The sequence below is a fragment of the Callorhinus ursinus genome, unplaced genomic scaffold (genome assembly GCF_003265705.2).
Source record: "Callorhinus ursinus isolate GAN/ISIS: 27379988/994484 unplaced genomic scaffold, GSC_fseal_2.0 scaffold14, whole genome shotgun sequence".
NCBI lineage: Eukaryota > Metazoa > Chordata > Mammalia > Carnivora > Otariidae > Callorhinus > Callorhinus ursinus.
In genome coordinates, this window is record NW_027397076.1 from 12,738,329 (window position 1) to 12,754,979 (window position 16,651).

The 16,651-nt window shown below is 35.7% G+C and overlaps 1 protein-coding gene across 1 annotated transcript in view; it reads right to left on the bottom strand.

Moving 5' to 3' along the window:
* Positions 1-16,651, bottom strand: part of CFAP54 (cilia and flagella associated protein 54) — a 290,017-nt gene that overhangs the window by 142,220 nt on the left and 131,146 nt on the right. The window contains exons 32-36 of the mRNA XM_025882575.2: positions 15,968-16,068; positions 8,377-8,607; positions 5,748-5,890; positions 3,562-3,743; positions 1,790-2,017 (exon numbers count right to left, since the gene is read on the bottom strand). Coding sequence (XP_025738360.2) covers positions 1,790-2,017; positions 3,562-3,743; positions 5,748-5,890; positions 8,377-8,607; positions 15,968-16,068 — 885 coding nt within the window. The remainder of the gene's footprint in view (positions 1-1,789; positions 2,018-3,561; positions 3,744-5,747; positions 5,891-8,376; positions 8,608-15,967; positions 16,069-16,651) is intronic.

The following is a 16,651-nucleotide window of genomic DNA, read 5'->3' on the forward strand; positions in this document are numbered from 1 at the left end:
TGATATGTTGTCCAGTTTGAAATATTTTTAAGTTTCTCTTGGGTTTTCTTCTTTGACCCATGGATTATTTAAAACTGTGTTAATGTCCAGATATTTGGAGATTTTTCTTCCTAATTTCTATTGGTCTATTCATAAGGTAGGGGTCAGAGAACATACTCTTCAAGATTTCAGTCTTTTAAATTTTATTATGACTTATTTTTTGACCCTGCATATGATCCATCTTGGTGAGCACACCATATGCACTTGTGCTCTGTTTCTAACCCTCTTATGTGTGCTGCACTTCAATTCTGACACTAACAACCTCTCCAGAATTAAGGTCAGACTCCAAGACTTAGTCCTCCACAAGACTGCCCTTACTTCAGATGTCAGCCACAAGTCTCAGGTCACCTACACTTCTGACTGAACAGCTATAAATTTAGGGGTTTCCACAACCCCCTCAGATTCAATAATTCGTTGTCATTCACTTAAAACACTATACCTAGGAACACAGTTTTATTATAAAGGTACAACTCAGGGACAGCCAAATGAAAGAGGTACACAGTCCAGAAGGGTCCTGGATAAGGGGGTTCCATGTCCTCTCCCCATGGAGTCACCCAACACATCAATGCTTTCACCATTCTGGAAGCTCTTCAGGCTTTGGGTGTCTAGAGTATACTCTGAATCTCTCTTATTAGGAGCATACACATTTATGATTAATATGTCTTCTTGATTAATTAAGCCTCTTCTCATTATAAAATGTCTCTCTTTATCTGTCAAAATACTCCCTGATTTAAAGGTTATTTTATCTAATATTAATAAGTCTCACCAGTTTTTTATGTTTACTGTATTATTCATGGTATATCTCTTTCCACTGATTTATTTTCAATCAATTTCTTTATGTTCAGAATACTTCTCATGTGGCCAACTATTACATGTCTTTCTTTTTATCCAACATACTCTGCCTTTTGATTAGGGTGTTTAAGCCACTTTTATTTAATATAGTAATTGATATGATTGGGGTAGATTTATTATTTGCTATTTGCTTTCTGTTCTGCCCGTATGTTCCTGTTCCTGTTTCTTTTTTTCTGCTTTCTTTAATTCATTGACCACTATTTAGTTTCCACTTCACCACAATGGCTTTGTAGCTCTATCTCTTTTTTGGTATTACTCTAAGGATTATTAAATGCATCCTTAACATATCACATTCCACTTAAGAGTTAATAGTGTACTACTTTATATTTATAAAAAGTGTAAAAAACTTATTACTCTGTCTTTTGTGCTACTGTTTTCACATATTTTATATCTGAAAATGTTATAAATTCCATGACTCGATGTGCTTATGTATTTATTAAATTTCAATGTGTTTGGGTTATAGCATGTTTTAAACCATAGTGTGGTAGACTTAAATGGCTGCAAAGTCTACCAGATCTGGAGTACTAGAACAAGGGCAGATAAAGCAGTGAAGTCAAGAGCAACTGACAGGCTCTATGATCTCCCTTGGGGTCTGTTTCTCTGTCAAAAAAATTGCCATGAGGATTAAAACCATTACAGTTAGTTTATACAGAAGCTGGAACTCAGTAAATGTTACTTTCTCTTTCCTTTAAAAAGTTGAATTTTCAGGCTAAGATATTTACAATAATATCAATGTGAGCTATGTATTGTGAACCAAATAATAATAATGAAGCAAATGAAATATAGACAAACCAAGTAAGAACTCAAGGAAAATATTAATTTCTATTTATCTCAAGGTGCATGGTAAAAAGTAGTTATTAATTGGATGCAGTAAAAATAACTACCCAAATGCCCTTACCTTAATAGAATTGATATTTTGTAGTTCTATCAACATGTCAATAAGTAATTCTGCTCCCAAATAGAATGGCAAAACACAGGTACAGAGGAAACCATCCTGGCTAATAGGAAATGTTTCATACATATCCACTGCTTGTTTTAGAAGTATCTGCAGCTCCTGAGTAAAGTTCCAAAGGGCCCGACAGCAATTCTGAAGCAGAGTCCAATAGCCACCACGATGAGCAAGAACCTAAGACAAACACAACATTAAAAAAAACCCAAAGTTTCAAAAGTTAGAGATCTCTGAACAACTTCATCTTTCTGCAAAAATTATGTCAATAATAAAAAATAACTAATACCATTTATTATGTGTCACTTATATCATTATCTCAGTTAATTCTAATAATAGCTCCTATGAAATAAGTGTGCACTAGTATTCTATTTAATTTACAGATAAGGAAACACAGGCATGGAGCTAACTTGCCCAAGGTCATGATCTACTAAGTGGTTAGCTAAGATTTGCACACCAGCAGTCTGACTCCAACATTTCCATTGTTCTAGGTTCTGGGAATGTGGCAATTAGCAAGGGTAACCAGGTCTGCCCTCGTGCTGCTTCAATTTATTAGTGAGACTGAACACTAGGTAAGTGGACAAATGAAAATATAGTTTCAGGGAATAATAAGTATTATAAAGAAAAATAAAGCAGAAATGAGTCAGAATCTGACAAGCATGAGAGGATATGCCCTTTTTGATGGGGGTGGTCAGGAAAAAAGTCCTCTCTGAGGAGGTGACATGAGCATAGACTTGAATATTGAGTTGAGCAAGTCATATGAAGGTGGGGGAGAGAGTGTTGGGAGGACAGCATTTGAAACTGAGGGAGCAGCAACTGCAAAGGATGGAGGATGAACCTGAGGGACGAGAAAGGAACAAGCTCAGTGCTTTCAAGATCACACAGAGGAGAGTGGACTGAATGAGATCAAGATGAACTGAGTTCCAAGAAGTGAGCAGGACCCAGACCTTCCAGGGCCCTGAAGCTGGTGGAAAGGATAGGATGCAATGCTCATGGTCATGGGGGATGATGTGGGTTTACTTCACATTTTTCAAGAAAGCACCCTCTCCACAGAGAAAATGGGAACTCAAGTGTTCTAGAAAGGATAGATTTCCTCTCAACTCTTGAAATGTTTGAAGTATACGCCATTCCTGCAATGAGAAAAAGGAGACTAATTTCTTTGTAGCTAATGATTCCAATTCTAAGTTTAATAATGTAGCACACAATATTTAAGAAAAGAAAAGAGAAAAGCATTTGAGAGAAGACACAATTGGTTTGTAGAAATAGGGGGTCAGGGGCCAGGAGCAGGATTTTCCTGTGGCCCAGAAAGAGTGTTCCCTGTGCTAGAGGGAATAAAGGAGTTTATGGTACCCCAGGCAGGAGCAAGATTCCAGACAGGAACCACTAGTGTCACCATCATAGAAGGCCATGTACCATATGTGGCAAGAAAGTGGCAGAGGAGTATCTGATTGTGTAGACAAGGACAAAAGCCACCTCAGCTCCACACCAATGGATGACTGATGACTAAAGCAGCTTACCCCTCTCCCTGACAACCTCACAATGTGTAAATCTTCAGCACTATGGCAGGCAAACCTCAAAAATGATTGATGTTAAACCCAGGAAATGTAGTTTCAAAGTTGAAACTAAAAGTATGGATAGTAAATAAATAAATACATCTTACATGCCCAAACTAATGGCCTGAGATTTATGTCTATCAATTTAGCAAATCAGAAGGACCATCTTACCATTGCTCTCCTGCAATATAAGAAGATTTTCATAAAATGATCCAATAGACTCAAATTTGCTGCTTGATCCTTTTCTTTAGCACTAAGACCTGACTGAGAGTCTGAATCATAAACTCTTTGTGTCTTGGATACATTTTCATCATTCATTCTGGAATTAACAAATGTGGAAAATTCTTCAGCATCTACAGTACAAAAATAAAGTATAACATTATTGAAGACAGAAAGTTCCAGAAGACATAGGTGATAAGCATCAAATGAGTAATTAAGATAAGAAAGTCTATATAAATTTGGAGGAAGGATGGGATTATCATGGACACAGTGAACCAAGGAAAAGTTTCTAGAGAAGGAGGCATCTAGATTAGGTCTTAAAGGGTGAACATGGTTTAGCTATGCAGAAAGACTATGGAGAACATCATTCTGGGCAAGGGTGATGGCCAAAGGAACAATGCAGAGGCAGGAATGTCATGTTTTCTGATGGACCAATCACAGAATCCCACTTAATTTCCTTAATTTCCCCCTAAATAGTCCATTCCCAGGACACATACACTAGAAGGTGAGTAGCATCCCCTGGAGTTAGGCAGTGCAGCTACCATGTCCATTCATTATCCTGTTGGTGTGATATAAAAATACAGATTTCTCCTACCACAAACCTTCTCTTAGAACTTTGCATTAAATAATAAGTTTAAATAGCACAGTATTCTATTGGTGATTCCATGGGAGGTCTTAGGCAACTAGTTAAAAAAAAAAACTAAAGATACATATTACTATCTACATACAAAACTTGGACTCTATGTCTAGGGAATTTACTTTCAAATACTTCAATATTCATAGTATAACATGAAGGTACCAGTTAAAGCCAATCTACACCCTAGCAGAAATCAGAAAGCGTACCAAGTACCTCAAATATGAATCAACACTCCTGGGGCAGTTACCCAGCATATGAAGTATCCTGATCAGCAATACATTACATAGTACTTAAAATACCATTCCTAAAAATCTACAAAAGAGGGTTTGTAATGGCATGAAGATATTAGAAATAAATCTTTATTTGTGAAATGAGTGGTATTCAAGATAGGTGATTGCTTAGGAATAGTGTCATCAATTGTAGCACCCAGATCAAGAGCGCTGTTCACCCGCATTTCTCCACCCCACTCAGTGAGTCTCCTGTCACCTGAGCAGATGACAAGAATATTGGCTGGTCCTGCCATTCAAACAAATATTATTGCATTAACCTTGGAGTAAGCTTTCATGGAAGGTGCTGGTTGGAGATCCTAAGGCAAGAATAGACTCCCCTGAGTATAAAATCAGTACTATTAAACAGCTACAGGACAGTTTTCATATCGGTTGCATGTCGTGGAATTTGTTCTGAAACTTACTTCTGCTAAAATATAACACCTGATATCAAGTCTTCACCTATCTTGACAATAGGAGGCTACCAATATTTTAAAAAGAACGTTAGGGGTGCCTGGATGGCTTAGTCAGTTAAGTGTCTGACTCTTGATTTTGGTCCAGGTCATGATCTCAGGGTTTTGAGATCAAGCCCTGTGTCAGGCTCCACGTTGGGCATGGAGCCTGCTTAAGATTCTCTCTTCCTCTCCCTCTGCCCCTCCCTACCACTCTCTCCCTTTCTTAAATAAATAAATGAATAAATAAATAAATAAATAAATAAATAAGACATTATATTTGGTGAACAGCCAAACTGGTTTAGGTTAGAATACACCATATATATTTCCAAATACATATCATAAAAACACAGAAAATTTTTAAAAACTGAGAAAATAGGGGCACCTGGGTGGCTCAGTTGGTTAAGCAACTGCCTTCAGCTCAGGTCATGATCCTGGAGTCCTGGGATCGAGTCCTGCATCGGGCTCCCTGCTCGGCAGGGAGTCTGCTTCTCCCTCTGACCCTCTTCCCTCTCATGTGCTCTCTCTCTCTCTCATTCTCTCTCTCTCAAATAAATAAATAAAATCTTTAAAAAAAAAACTGAGAAAATAAGGATCTCCTACAAAATACCACAACTCAATTAAATTCCCGGGTCATTGGAAAATGATATCTGTACCTCTGTGTGTCTGTGGAGTGTGTGTGTGTGTGTGTGTATGTGTGTGTGTGTGTTCATGTGTGTGTTGCATCAGTGAATAAGAATATAGAGGCAATTTGATAGTATATATCATAATTTTTTATTTTACCTGATGGTAAGTTGGCCTTTCTTTTTTTAGCTGTATGAAGGAAATCAAGTATCTGTTTATAGTTTTCTAGAGTCAATTTCGCTGTTGGTAATACTGTTCCTGAATTATATAGTGAGAACATATTAGGATCACATGATCGGAAACTGCAGGGGAGAAAATATCATTAAAAATATATATAAGCAAAATTGAATCTGTCAAATATAATCTACTTTAATTTTTAAATAATTTGTGAGTTAGTGCTTCCAAAATTTGGATCATAACATATTCTGGCACTTAACCAAAGCCAAACAATTTCCCATTAAATTTTAAAATTATACAATGTAATTTTGCTCTTAGGAATTTCAACATCAATATCTATTTCACTGAAAGGGCCCTTGAAAATGGGAATGACAATCTACACTCATTCTGAGGACTCTGAAACAATTTATGTCAATTTAACCTGATTCAAACACAATTCAATGAAGATGCCTACTATAAAAAGCAATGGGTCCACAATCAATGTTATTTCTTTTATAAAATAAGGTGTTGGGCGCCTGGGTGTCTCAGATGGTTAAGCGTCTGCCTTCGGCTCAGGTCGTGATCCCAGGGTCCTGGGATCGAGTCCCGCATCGGGCTCCCTGCTTCTTGGGAGCCTGCTTCTCCCTCTGCCTCTCTCTCTCTCTCTGTCTCTCATGAATAAATAAATAAATAAAATAAAATATAAAATAAGGTGTAAGCATGGGGCGCCTGGGTGGCTCAGTCGTTAAGTGTCTGCCTTAGGCTCAGGTCATGATCCCAGGGTCCTGCTCAGTGGGAAGCCTGCTTCTCCTTCTCCCACTCCCCCTGTTTGTGTTCCCTCTTTCGTTGTGTCTCTCTCTGTCAAAAAAATAAATAAAAAATCTTTTAAAAAAAATAAATAAAAATAAAAATAATAAGGTGTAAGCAGTAAATAATCCACCATAAATAAATAAATAAATAAATAAATAAATAAATAAATAAATAAATGGAAAATACATACATACATAAATATTGAGTATGTTTTAATGGTTTTAGTAAAATGGAATTTAGCACCAAGTTACCCTGATACAAATTTGGTCATTATCTAATTACTATGCTATTAAGTAATCATTTCTGAATGGTCAGGCATGATTGGAATTTCAGAGAATTCTCAGTGTTCAGAGGAAAGTTAGGAAGCCCATCCTATCTGAACCATTCTCCTCTCATGGCTTCATGAATGGGTTACTTTGCCAAAAGCCCTCCCTGTTGGTCAGGCAATCTAACTATTTTTTTTTTTTAATTTAATTTAATTTTATTATGTTATGTTAGTCACCATACAATACAACATTAGTTTTTGATGTACTACTTCTTAAATGCAAATCTGGTCTAGCCTAAGGAAAGGGAACTATCTAGAGACGTTTTAATGAAGGTTCAATCTGGTAATGATTTTAACCAAAATTCTAAAGAAACAGAAACTGGTACCAAGTTCACCATGGATTTCACCTGCATATTTTATCACTGGATTATTGAAATAAATATCCTTTTAATTCGTACCTCTGTCACAGTCTCTCTTTCCTCCAATCCATTTGATATGTTGCTGCCAGAGAAATTTTTTATCATTGCCCTGCTCAAAAACCCTTAATAATCCCCCACTGTATATAAATTAAAGTTCAGATTTAGTAGTTAAAACCCTCCATGATCTGGTACTGATCTATTTTTTTAAATTATTTCACACCATTCCTTTTAATTTACCCTAGATTCTGGTCATACCATTTGGGGTTCTCATCTTGGGTTTCCTGCCTGGGCTCTGACTCATATGCTTCCAACCACCTGGAATACCTCTTTCCCTATCTGCACATTTCTAAATCTTGCCTATCCATCATGAACCAGGCCAAGTGGTCCCTCCCCACGAAAACTGTCCTGTGAGTTTCAGTCAGAGGAAAGCTTTTCCCGGGAACAAAGAAGATTTTGTGTATATTTCACCTTATACCATTATTTACAATTGTTCGTTAACACTTGGGATCCACCCTGCCAGACTCTGACTTGTATGTCCTGCACACCTTTTCATGCCCTTTGTGTCTACCTCAGTACCTTGTATCTAACAGGTGCTCAGTTGTTTTTTTTTTTAATTAAAGACTCTACTCACCTTTTTAATGATTACATAGTATTTCATATTATGTATTTATCTTCTATTTTTTCTCCCATAACACTTTAGCCAAAAACACTCAAGAACTCAAAAGTGTCTTCTGAATTAATGATATAAAGTGTACATTGTATGAGAAAATACAACCCGTGTTTATAGAGGCTTAAAATATACCTCAAATGAAACAACTTTGTCTAATACCTAATAGCTACAGTTATTACACAATTAATATTAATTTTCTCTTGAAATGACACTATCTCCTATAACCAGAAAGCTATATTAACAAACATATTCAAGATACATGCAGATTAGTATTTCCTAAGAGCTTATATCCAGCACTTGTTTGGGAAAGATTCTGAAGCAAGAAATTAAGTAATATACCAATACTCTGTAAAGAGAGAAGCACTCTGTAAACCTCTTTAAGTTATTATCAACATTGGATCCTTGACCATAACAAATAAAGTCCATGCTCATGCTAAAAAAGTATCATTCACTGATCACATTCTATACCTGACCACTGGATGTGAAGAGCCAAATTTCATCTTCGTACGTTCCCCTAGCTTCGTTAAAAGCAGGTTGAAATGTGCACTTGCCAGATACAGGTTCATCTGAGCTCTCCAGGGCATCTCCTCAAGAAATATTTGATGGAACCTCCTCCTTTTCACAAAACTTAATATTATAGGATTCAAGTTATCCACCAGGAATCGATAGGCAAGTTTTCTAACATCAGTTCTCTTATTTCTGCCAAGGAGAAACAAGTTTTGAAATTACACAAGCTTCCAGATATTTAATAATGAAGAATGATTCCAATTTGTATAAAATACACCAAGAAGTCACTTGACTGCCACTATGCAAATGTTTCTGGCTTATTCATAATTTCCTTGGTGCTAAGAATGTGAACTAGGGCAGCAGACAAACCATGAGGATAAACAGTAAGGACAAAGACATTATGTATTGCCTTCCATCTCTGATGTCTGTGTCCTAAACTCCAACCAGACAACTTTTCTTTTCCATAACAAAAGGCCACTGAGATTAGACAACTGAATTATAATATAATGTTCACATTCATCCCCTAACTTCAATATTAAACAGAAAAATCATTTCTCTGTATTGTTCCTTAAGGGAAAAAACAATGGGGCAAAATGTTTTCCAACATTAGACTAGAGCAGAAATAAAATATCAATCAACTATAAATGAAATAACTTCATAAGTCCATATTCAATATGCTCTGAAAAAAACTAATATTTCAAACTTTAGCTAATAGTTCATATTTTAAGTGCAGCATATACTCAGTTTGTTTAAAATTATTCCTATCAAAATCTCAAAGTCGTCCAACTATTTTTATAGTTGCATAACTTTACATGGTATGATTTGATTTCTTCAAAGTACTTTTTTTTTTATGTTGACAATGCTGCTGCCCCGTTGGTCAGTGCCATTCTATCTGATTTATATTGCAGAAAGGGAAAAAAAAAAAACCTCAATTGGTAAGTAAGAGTATCTTGCTTGCTTTAATAGATAACGTGTGTGTGAATCTGATGCAGCACGTACACATACACACACACACACACACACACACACGAAAAGGAAAGAAAGGTGGATAGAAGGTCAAATCTCCTCAAAAGGCCCAGGAGAGTTTGATAGGACTAGCCACATCTTCCCTGCACTGAAGGTGAGAGTCCAGGGAGAGAAGTGACAGAGGATAGTCTTCCTGCACGAATCTTGTCGAGGTAGTAACAGATGCAAGGGGCTTGGAAGGGACCGAGAGCCAGCCCAGAGGGTAGAGAATGCTTCTTCTTTTACCACCTGAGTAGTTCCTAATGTGCAGGGTACTCCATAAGCAGCTCTGTGTCTCTATGAGCCACATATGTGAGCGGACCCAGCAGCCAGAGAGGAAGCTCAGGAGGGACAGTCAACATAAATAAATGCTCAGTGATATGGAACCATATGAAGAAAATAGAAACCTGAATTAGGAAGATATTAAGGAATCCAGACACTCTCATCGGTATATTCTAGCTTAAACAAATAAGTTAATATATTGACATTAACGGAAACAGGATTCTAACCATTATAAAAAAAAATTACACTTAGGAAAAGAGAAAACACTGGAAAGTATCTTGTGGTATGGAACTGAAACTGGACATATCAGTATGACCTTATTACAGTTTTAGATAGATACATAGATCTATTTAGGTGGACATAGCCTTTTCCTAGTTTTGTCTGTTGAAAGGGCCTAGAAGCAAAGATACATCAGTAGCCTCCAGAACTTAGATTCTAAATACCACTTCCACTAAAAGGAATCAACTGGTTCCAGGGCTGGGACAGGGAAGGTACAAGATGAACATCTTGTGGTAAGTAAGAAGAAGCTCAAAAAAATGATGGGGACATGTCAAAAAGACTAAGGAGCTAGGCTGAAAGGGCTCCGGATGGCCAAATCTGGAACAATTTGAGACTCAAAATAAATAATAATGTTAATTTGATAAAGGATATCCACAAAAACAAACCTACCACAAATATAATTCTTAATGATAAAATGTTGAAAGCTTGAAAGCTTTTCCTTTGAAATGGGAATCAGACAAAGGTACCCACTAATATCATTTCTCTCAGCACTGAAATAGCAGTCTTAGCAAGAACAAAAAGCAAGATAAAGGCAGTGGGAGCAGGGGGGCAGTATAAGGATTGAAAATAAAGAGGTAAAACAGCTGTCAATCATAGACAATATGATTGTGTATTTATAAAATCCAAAATAACCTACAGATAAGGTATTAGAATTAATCAGTGAATTTATTAAGCCCATGGAAGACAAAGTCAATATACAAAAAATAATTCTATCTCTACATACCAGCAATAAACAATTAAAAATGAAATTCTAAAACAATATTTCTAATAGCTTAAAAAATACCTAGGAATTAACCAAAGCAAAGATGTGCAAGACCTACTCACAGAAAATAGAAATTATAAGGATAATCTTAAAGTATACAGAACTAAATAAGAATAAAAACACTATCATATACTAAAAATTGTAAGGTACAGTTAAAATAGTGATAAGAAGGAAACATGTTAGCCTTCAATATTTTCTGATTCAGAACAATCTCAACCAAATTTTCAACAAGTTTTTTGTATTTTTAAATTATCAAAATAATTTCTATTTTTCCCTATGAATTAATTCTAAATGTCTATTTAAGACTTTCAAATGTATAGGATCTTTTTGATTCTATCTTTTCAAAAATTGTTCTCTACTGTAATCAATTATAGTAAAATGTGGTTTGTATGAGTCCAGTATTTGAAATTTCTTGAGATTTGCCTTAGAGTTAATACTATAAATGTTCTATGTGTGCTTTAAAAAATAAATGCTTTTTAAAAAAATCCTCTAAAAAAAAGGCATTTTCTAGTTGTTGGCTATTCACGATCTTTTTTCTCCTAAATTTAAAATCAGCTTGTCCATGTCCATCAAGATAATCCCAAAATTAAATGAGGTAAGTATCCTACAAATGCACATACTCTTACTGAAATATCTGTTCATGTTTTTTGATCATTTTTTTTACAATTTTATTTTTAATTGTCTTTTGCTCATTTTCTAATTGGACTTTTTGTTTTTATTATTCTTTTGAATTTTGAGAGGTCTTTATATATTCCAGATATAAGGTCTTTCTTGGATATGTGGTTTACAAATACTTCCCAGTATGTAGCTTGTCTTTTCATCCTTTTCACAGGGTCTTTCACAGAGTAAAAGTTTTAAATTTTGATGAGGCCTGAGGTTGTATGGTAAGCCTATGTTTATTTTTATGAGAAATCTCACAGTCTTTTCCAGAGTGGCTGTATCTTTTTACATTCCCACCAGCAGTGTACGCATGACCCAGTATTTAGTGTTATCACTATTTTTTATTTTAGCCATTAAAATAGGTTTTAGTGATACCTTGTGGCTTTAATTTGCATCTCTCTAACGGCTAATGATACTGAACATCTTTTTATGTGTTTGCCATCTGTATATAGGCAAAACTTTCAATATCTCTTCACAATATGACAATCCACACAGAAAACTTGTACCTATGAATAAATTATCAAGCCTATAGAAGATTGAATTGTTTACAAATCACTTAAGTTCCTATACAAAAAAATAGAAGCATTCAAAAATGTAATTTTAAAATACCATTTACATTAATACCAAAAAGCACCTCTTTGATGTAGCTAATAAAAGATGTACACCATCTTTACGGAAAGTATCATAAAAATTTACTGAAAAACATAAGTACGTGGTCTAGGGGCACCTGGGTGGCTCAGTCGTTGAGCGTCTGCCTTTGGCTCAGGTCATGATCCCAGGGTCCTGGGATTGAGGCCCGCATCAGGCTCCCTGCCCCGTGGGAGGCCTGCTTCTCCCCCTCCCACTCCCCCTGCTTGTGTTCCCTCTCTCGCTGTCTCTCTCTGTCAAATAAATAAAATCTTTAAAAAAAAAAAGACATAAGTACATGGTCTACATACTAACAGAAAGAATCAATACAGAGGGTGGGGGGAACGTCTAAAACCAATCTATATAGTCAATTATATCTCTATCAAAATCATGAGTTTTTTATGTTACTTGACAAGCTATTCCAAACCATTCTGTGGAAGAATATCCAAGACTTGTGTGAACATGGAGAGACTTGATCTATCAGACAACAAGAATCAACTTAATGCCAGAGTAAGTATGATGGTGTGATATTGACCCACAAAAAGAAAACAGACTAGGACAGAAAAGAGATCTCAAACCTGTATATATGAAAACTTGCTAAATGACAAAAGAGACAGTGGTGGCGGAATAGACTACTTGATAAATGGCTAACAATGGCTACTTGGTAAATGGGGCGAGCCAGTTGGGTACCTATAACAAAACTACAAGAGATGGGGAGGGGGACTCTTCCTCTCATGATTCACAAAAATAAAATACAGTTAGATGAAACTCCTAAATCTGGGGCACCTGGGTGGCTCAGCCGGTTAAGTGACTGCCTTCGGCTCAGCTCATGATCTCAGAGTCCTAAGATCAAGGCCCACATCAGGCTCTGCTCAGTGGAGAGCCTGCTTCTCCCTCTCCCTCTGTCCCTCCCCCCAGCTTGTGCTCTGTGTCTCTCTCTCAAATAAATAAAATCTTAAAAAGAAAAAGAAACTCCTAAATGTGAAAATCTAAAATTTAAATTCATGAAAATACCTTTACTATCTTGTTCAAAAACAACAAAGGGAAATGGTGATACATTTTGCTCCATTAAAAATTATAACTTTTGATTTAAAAAAGAAAACCTTTAAAATGTAAATAGATGAGCCACAAACTTGGAAAAGCAATAGTATCCAAACTTCTAAAAATAAATGAGAAAACAACAAAAGTTTTTAAATGTACAAAGGATCTAAACAAGCAGTGCTGAGAACAGAAAAACACTAGGGTCTAATAAAAATATGAAAAGATGCCTAACCTCATTACTAATTAAATAAAAATTAAAATAATAATGACATAAAATTTCACAACTCAACAGTCCATAAAAATTCAAAAATTTGATAATAATATCGAGTGTTGGTAAAGATACTGAATAATGGAAACTTGACACACCACTGATGAAAATTTAAGAGCAACTTAGCAATAACTAATAATGTGAAAAATGTTCATAACTTGGGAACTATACTCTTCAATCAATGAGAGATGAAGAATACAATAAATGAGATTAGAAACAGGTCTGATGCAATGAACAGCAGGCTGGAAAAAGAAGAGGAATGAATTAGTGACCTAGAAGACAAAATAATGGAAAATAATGAAGCTGAACAAAAGAGAGAAAGAAGAATTATGCAACACAAAATAGACTTAGGGAACTTAGTGACTCCGTCAAACGTAATAACACTCATATCATAGAAGGCTCAGAAGAAGAGAGAGAAAGGCTGGCAGAAGATTTATTTCAAGAAATAATAGCAGAAAACTTTCCTAATCTGAGGAAGGAAACAGACATCCAGATACAGGAGGCACAGAGAAACCCCATCAAAATCAACAAAAGCAGGCCAACACCAAGACATATTGTAATTAAATTTGCAAAATATAGTAATAAAGAAAAAACCTTAAAAGCAGCAAGATAAAAGAAGTACTCAACTTACACAGGAAAGCCCATAAGACTACCCATAAATTTCTCAAAAGAAACTTGGCAAGCCAGAAGGGAATGACGTGATATAATCAAAGTACTGAATAAGAAAAATCTGCAGCCAAGAATACTCTATCCAGCAAGGCTATCATTCAGAATAGAGGGAGAAATAAAAAGTTTCCCAAACAAAAACTAAAGGAGTTCATGAGCACTAAACCAGCCCTGCAAGAAATATTAAAGGGGATTCTTTTGAGTAGAAAGGAGAGACCAAAAGTGACAAAGACAAGATAGGATCAGAGAAAATCTCCAGAAATGACAAAACAAGTAATAAAATGGCAATAACTACATATTTATCAATAATTACTTTGAATGTAAATGGACTAAACAAGACCCATCTATATGTTGGCCATAAGAGACTCATTTTAGACCTAAAGACACCTGCAGAATGAGAGTGAGGGGGTGGAGAAACATTTATCTTGCAATTGGATGCTAAAAGAAAGTCAGAGTAGCAATACTTATATCAAACAACCTAGACTCTGTTTTGTATTGTTTTTTTCCTGCTTTGGTATTTAGGGTAGTACTGGCCTCATGGAATGATTTTGAATGCGTTCCCTTTATTCTATTATTTGTAAGATTTTGATAAAGATTGTCATTAATTATTTTTCTTAAATGCTTGGTAGAATTCACCAATGAAACTAGGTGATCTAGAGCTTTTCTGTGCTTGGAGATTTTTGATTCCTAATTCAACTTTCATTCTTGTTATTGGTCTAAGAAGATGTCCTACTTCAAGATGCATGATTCAATCTTGGTAACTTGCTTGTTTTTAGGATTATCTGGGTTTTTTCCTAAGTTATCTGATTTGTTAGTACATAACTGTTTCTTTTTTAAGATTTTATTTATTTATTTGACAGAGAGAGAGACAGAGAAAGAGAGAGCACAAGTAGGCAGAGTGGCAGGCAGAGGGAGAGGGAGAAGCAGGCTCTCCGCTGAGCAGGGAGCCGGGTGTGGGGCTCAATCCCAGGACCCCAGGATCATGACCTGAGCCTAAGGCAGCCGCTTAACCGACTGAGCCACCCAGGCACCCCTGTACATAATTGTTTCTAATACTCTGTTACCATACTACATATTTTTATGGTTATCTGTTCTATTTTTTTCTCTTCTGTTTCTCATTTTGGTTTTTGAGGCTTCTCTCTCTTTTTTTTCTTAGTTGATGTAGTTAGAGCACTGCCAATTTTGTTTATTTTTTTGGAAAAACTGGTCATTACTTTCAATTTTATGTTATTGCTTATCCTGGTCTCTATTTTATTTATTTCTGATTTTTCTTTGTTATTTCCTTCCTCTGCTAAATTTCAGCTAAGTTTCTTCTTTTTTTGTTCCTTGTGATTTAATGTTGTTTATTTGAACTTGTTTTCTTAATACAAGCATTTATAGCATAAAAAAGTCATAATTTAAATCAAAAAAATAAAGGAATAATCAAACGGATAGTAGGCAAATGCAAAGTGAGAGTGGTTCTATTAATATGTACATGTTGCTCTTAAAATCCAAATCACTAAACAGATAAAGACATTTTATGTATATAATGAAGATAAGATATATAAAGAATATATAAGAATCATAAGTTCCTACTCATAAAAATAGAAGCTAAACATTTTACCATGATAAGCTTTATGGTTTCAGTTTTTTTGAATAAGAACATAAGGACCACCAATAATGAAAAGTAATTTATGAACTGGTCTCTTAACCACCCTATCTAAACCAGTCCTGCCACCACTTCCACCCGAGGCCAGTTACTCTATAGCCTATCATCCTGTCCACTTATTTTATAAAAGGTATCAAAATTTTATACTGTCTTATTTATTTGTGGATTTACTTATTTACTGTACTCCTGTCATTAGTATGTAAGTTCCCCAAGGGCAGTGATCTTATCTATCTAGTTCACCACTATATCCCTAGTTCCCAAAATAATGCCAACCACATAGTAACATTTACTGAATTAATTAATCAGTCAATACCTTTCATGTTCCACCATTTCAGAAATAGATGGATTTTTGGAAAAAAATTCTCTTAGAGTTTCCTTCCTTTTACTTCTTTTTCTTGGCAACAGTTCTATAGTCTTAATATGAGAGATGACAAAAATGTTACAAATTAAATTTAAACTCTGAACACAATACTATAATTTATTCATACTCTAATGCTTATCTCTTGACATTGAAATACAGTGATTTCTTTACACCCCTCAATTAAAATTACTATCAAAAGCAACAGGGGCGCTGGGGTGGCTCAGTCATTAGGCGTCTGCCTTCAGCTCAGGTCATGATCCCAGGGTCCTGGGATCAAGCCCCGCATCAGGCTCCCTGCTTAGCAGGGAGCCTGCTTCTCCTGCTCCAGCTCCCCCCTGCTTGTATTCTCTTTCTCACTGTGTCTCTCTCTGTCAAATAAATAAATAAAATCTTAAAAAAAAAAGAAACAAAAAATATATGATTATAAAAATATCCATATGATAACTTAAGAATTATAATGTACTGGGACACCTGGGTGGTTCAGTCGGTTAAGTGTCCAACTCTTGATTTTGGCTCAGATCATGATCTCAGGATTGTGAGATTGAGCCCCAAGTCAGGCTCCACATGGAGCCTGCTTAAGATTCTCTTTCTCCCTCTCCTTCTGCCTCCCCCTCCCCAACTTATACATGCATGCCT